This window comes from Nestor notabilis, unplaced genomic scaffold, assembly GCF_000696875.1.
Source record: "Nestor notabilis isolate BGI_N333 unplaced genomic scaffold, ASM69687v1 scaffold8428, whole genome shotgun sequence".
Lineage (NCBI taxonomy): Eukaryota > Metazoa > Chordata > Aves > Psittaciformes > Psittacidae > Nestor > Nestor notabilis.
In genome coordinates, this window is record NW_009941540.1 from 51,131 (window position 1) to 56,113 (window position 4,983).

The 4,983-nt window shown below is 47.6% G+C and overlaps 1 protein-coding gene across 1 annotated transcript in view; it reads right to left on the bottom strand.

Annotated features, from left to right (window-relative positions):
* The window catches only part of LOC104410702 (patatin-like phospholipase domain-containing protein 7), a gene marked incomplete at its 5' end in the record, with an annotated part of 34,602 nt that extends 30,541 nt beyond the window's left edge, over positions 1 to 4,061 (bottom strand). Inside the window, one exon of the mRNA XM_010020949.1 lies at positions 3,905 to 4,061. Within this exon, the coding sequence (XP_010019251.1) occupies positions 3,905 to 4,061 (157 nt within the window). The remainder of the gene's footprint in view (positions 1 to 3,904) is intronic.
* Between the last annotated feature and the right edge of the window lie 922 nt (positions 4,062 to 4,983).

Here is a 4,983-nt window from a genome sequence, read left to right on the forward strand (position 1 = left end):
ACCCTCCCCCACCCCCCCTTCTGCGGAACCACGCTCCCAAGCCACCCTCAGCCTGCACTAGGTCCAACATGGGCACAGGCATCACCCTGCTATGGCAGACAGCTTTTTTCCCCTGAAAACAACAGTTATAAGGGACCAAGAAGAGTACAGGGATCCAGTCTAACAGCAGCTTGATCTGCTCCCCACTGAGGCTGATGGTCCCTCCCTGCCCTGGGCTGGCACTGCTGCCTTTGCAGCTCGAGGAGCTGCAAGCTCGACTGCAGCTCGAGGAGCTGAGTTGGCAGAAACTGCGTGACAGAGAAAATAAACCCACGATGAGGTTTTGACCAGATCAGCTCATTAAACCACAGAATGTCCCAGTGTGCAAACACTAGAGCAGCGCTGGGGAGAGGCAGAACCTCATGACTGCGACCTCAGAACCCCCCATTCATTTTAGCTGTTGTGCGTTCACAGACAGCAAATGACTGCAGCATCCTACTCACCAATTCTTAATTCCATTCTGGGAAGCTTTTAGCGCCACATTCCTATGATCATATTCCCTCCAACAGTAGAACATTCCATTCCTTGGGAAATATTTATCATTAAAATATTAATTCTTCAATTTAAAAAATCAAGAAAACCCAACAATGTGCAAACATGAAAGCTTTTGATTGTTTGACTTGCTGGTTAAACACAGGAACATAGGACACACTGAGGCAATACGTAGTAAATAGACTGACTGGTAATTTCATACCCCTCTGTATTTTGATAGAAGAGTTATTTATTTCTTTCCTGCTTCATTAGGTCCAAAAAACACATCCCATTAAAAACATCCCTTCTCCCAGCCCCAAGTGTACAACCAGAGATAAGCCAATTGCTAAAAATATCAAAAAGAGAAATAACTGCAGGACATTGATAGATAGCAAAATAAATTAAAACTATCAGAGTTATCTAATCCATCACAATGAAGACATTTCAAAACCCCCACAAGCTAAGAACGCCAGGCTGCAAGGCTCTGCACAAAGAGCACTCAGCACTCACCTTCCCCAGCAACAGCTCGCAGGCTTGTAGAGGAGCAGAATCAGCAGCTCCCATGGTACAGAGCGCTCTGGCCTTTGGGCATAACGTTGGCTTAATGAAGGATGGTCCCCAGAGCAGCTCCTGCCTAGCAGCTGCCTCCTGCTGTGGTCCTGGCCATCAGCAATGCTGCTCTGCAGGACAGCAAGAATGGGCCTGCAACTCGTGGACACTGGGAATGTGGGGAAAAGCTGATGGATTTGTCACCTCATTTGTGCTCAATCCCTTTGGATGGATGTCACAGAACCCCAGCCTGGTTTGAAGCTCATCCAGCTCCAACCCCTGCCACGGGCAGGGACACCTTCCACTAGAGCAGGTTGCTCCAAGCCCCTGTGTCCAACCTGGCCTTGAACACTGCCAGGGATGGGGCAGCCACAGCTTCTCTGGGCACCCTGTGCCAGTGCCTCAGCACCCTCCCAGGGAAGAGCTTCTGCCTCAGAGCTCATCTCAGTCTCCCCTCTGGCAGGTTCAAGCCATTCCCCTTGTCCTGTCCCTACATCCCTTGTCCAAAGCCCCTCTCCAGGTTTCCTGGAGCCCCTTTAGGCACTGGAGCTGCTCTAAGGTGTCCCCTTCAGGAGCCTTCTCTTCTCCAGCTGCCCCAGCCCAGCTCTCACAGCCTGGCTCCAGAGCAGAGCGGCTCCAGCCCTCGCAGCAGCTCCGGGGCCTCCTCTGGCCTCGTTCCAACAGCTCCACATCCCTCTTGTGCTGCTGCCCCAGAGCTGGTCAGGGTTGCAGGGGGTTCTTCCCAGAGCGCAGCAGAGGGGGACAATGCCCTCCCTTGACCTGCTGTCCTGTGAATCCTCAAAGCTCCCCGACATTACCACAGATGTGGTCCCCAGTGGAAGGAGCCACTCTCCTAAATGAGCCTACAGTTCCTGCAACACAAGCTGAGGGAACATAACTCAGAAGAGCCAGTGCTAAAAAGATTTATAATCCCTCCATTTACTTTGTAATTAGCTGTGATCTGATCTTGAGTGAGGGTCTTCACGGCTTTCTGCAGTTTACAAAGCAACCGTTTTGCTGCTCAGTGCTGTTAATAGTGAAAACAGAGCAGTCTTCTCTATTCTTTTTCTCAAACCCTGAACAATTTGTGGTTTGGATGTGGAGCTACCAAACTTCTCAGAACATTCACGATAAACCTCAAGAAAATCCATTCTTCATTAAGAAGAGAAGATGTTTGCTCTAACAGAGGTCATCAACCTCTCCTCCAGTGACTTACTTGCAGATCTCAAGGTTTCAATACGTGAAACAGCCCAAGGCTGGGCCATAACCTGTCTCTTCCTTTGTGAAATGTTCTCTGAGCTTTGCAATTTGCGTTCAAAAAGTTAATCAATAGGTTACATTTCTTCATTTCACCTTTAACTATCCCTGTGTGATTCCACATTAGGTTGGCCAACTCGAGAGCTGCTGTGATGGAAACGAAGCGGCATCAATGGGAGCACAGTGCTGAGATGCCCAGAAAGGAGCATTTCCACCTCTCATCACTCCCTGTACACAAGAGATCTGACAAGTTCACAGACAAGAGGAGATAATCCTCTGGACAAGTGCACAGAGGAAAATTCCATCGCTGTAGCCTAACCAGGAGCAAGGGAGGGAAGGCAGCGAGGCACGGAAAACGCTGCAGGGAGGGACTGCCACACACTCGTCCTGCTCAGCTGCATTTGGAAGCGACCATTGTGGGAAACCAGGAGTCCAAGGTTAAATGGATGTCTGATATGATTCAATATAGTTGCTTTCATGTCCTGATTCTCAAGCCTCCTCCAGTTTTGTGACTCCAGCAAACTGCTCTGTACCATAAACAGTTTCTGGGTTGGATGCTTCACAAGCCAGCCAGGCACCGGCTGTTCTTACATAAAAAGCACAAAAATCCACATTCTTCTAGCAAACAGTGACAGGGAGGTGAAACAGTGTCTCATGGTCCTCTGGCCACCAGGACAGCATGAACATGCTGCAGCCTCTGTAAGTATTTTAATGGCCTGGACTATATGGCTTACAAAGTGGTACCATACAGCAGATTTCATCTCAAAGCCATGGTGGGTTAGAAGACACCTGAGGAAGATAAGCAGTACTTACATGCCAACTGCAGACTCCTAAAACTCAAGATCTAAGCACACCCAGACCTTAATCTAATTTAGACAATTCCCTTCCAATAAGAAAACCAACAGGAAAATGTGGTTTTCATATGAACAATAGAAAGTTGTCACTAGCAAACTGCAGAAATAATACAAATCTTCACCTTTAGTCAATTTGACCAGTGTCATTTGGTGCTAGTACAATTTTTCCCTAATATGTTATCAACAAATGCACTCACAGGAGTCACTATTTAAAACATCCTTCCCAAACCTTGGTTTAACTGTGATAATATGTTTTTGTTTCTACTAAATATTTAAAGTTAAAAGTTTCTCCTGAACCAGAGTACCACCACTCTGGAGCTCTGAGGCTAACTCGTGATTGACACACTCTCTGTATTTAGTTTAGAGAAGGATTACCTCTGTCAATCAGTTCCACTGAAAAATGACAGCATGTGAGAACGAAAGAGAGAAAATTATACAAAGGAGAAACACATTTGTTGGGTGTTGGAAAGGAAACAGATTCCAGCACATCAAAAGAGAAGATAAAACAACAATAAACACAGAGTAGCACACTTGAACAACATCACTTTAAGTTTATAGTGTGACTAGAACTTGTCACAGCCAGCAGCTTCCCCAGCCTGCTCCCTCGTGCCAGGCAGGGCTGGTTTGGCTGTGCAGGCACCTGAACGTGCCTTGGGTGGCTGCTGCCTGCGAAGGCTTGTGGTTAAGCTCTTCACTCCATCTGAGGAGAGAAATGCACCATTTCCAGTGCTTACCATGGCCCACTGCCTGGCTTTGATCCTCATCTGATTGTAGCTGCGCTCTTCAGCATACAAGGCACTCATGAAGGCACCAATAGATGTTCCTCCGATCATATCCACAGGGATGCCAGCTTCAATCAGCGCTCTGATCACACCCACTTGGGAGCAGCCCCTGTGCCAAGACAAGAAAAAGGCATGATCAGACTAACAGCCACTGGAAGAGCACAAAGACATGGATGCCACCTTCTAAGGGAATGCGAGTGTGCACCAGCTGAACTGCCAGAAACAAGTATTAGGAATGCAGGAATGTTCAGAGACTCCCTGAGGATCCCAGGAGATGCTGAGCAGGAGCCTGACCACAGTGTGAAAGGTGGCGACATGAAAACAACAGCCAAGAATCAAGCCAGAGGATATGTGAGGGAAAAGTCAACATGGATTTGAGAGAGGAATGACATCAAAACATCTGCTGGGTTCTTCCAAAACAGCCAGGGATGGCTGGATTTCAGAGACCTTTCCACAAGCTTTTTTTCCCCAGTGATTCTTCAAAGAAACTCAGTCAGCCTGGGACCACAGGATGGGTCACTGCATGGATTAATAATGAATTTGAAGATGGAAAACAAAGAGCAAGAAGAAACAAACAGTTATGAGAAGGCCTAAGTTTCATCTGCACACAGAGCCAGGAAAGGGGCGGATAAAGAGGCAACAGAGAAGCTGTAGCTGCCCCATCCCTGGCAGTGTTCAAGGCCAGGTTGGGCACAGGGGCTTGGAGCAACCTGCTCTAGTGGAGGGTGTCCCTGACCGTGGCAGGGGTTGGAACTGGAGGAGCTTTAAGGTCCCTTCCAGCACAAACCATTCTGTGATTTTATGATTTGAGGATGATACAAATTCCTTCAGGACAGTAAACGTATTCTTGATTTCAAGAAGTGCAGAAGGAACTCAGAGCAGTGATGGAGTAAAGTGATAAACAACAGATGAACCTCAGTGCTGATGGGACAAGAGAAGAACAGAAGTAGCAAAGCCCCTACAGCAATGAGCTCTTAACTAGCTCTGCTCACTTGGAGAGATTTTGGAACTACTATGGGTACTCCCTGAGA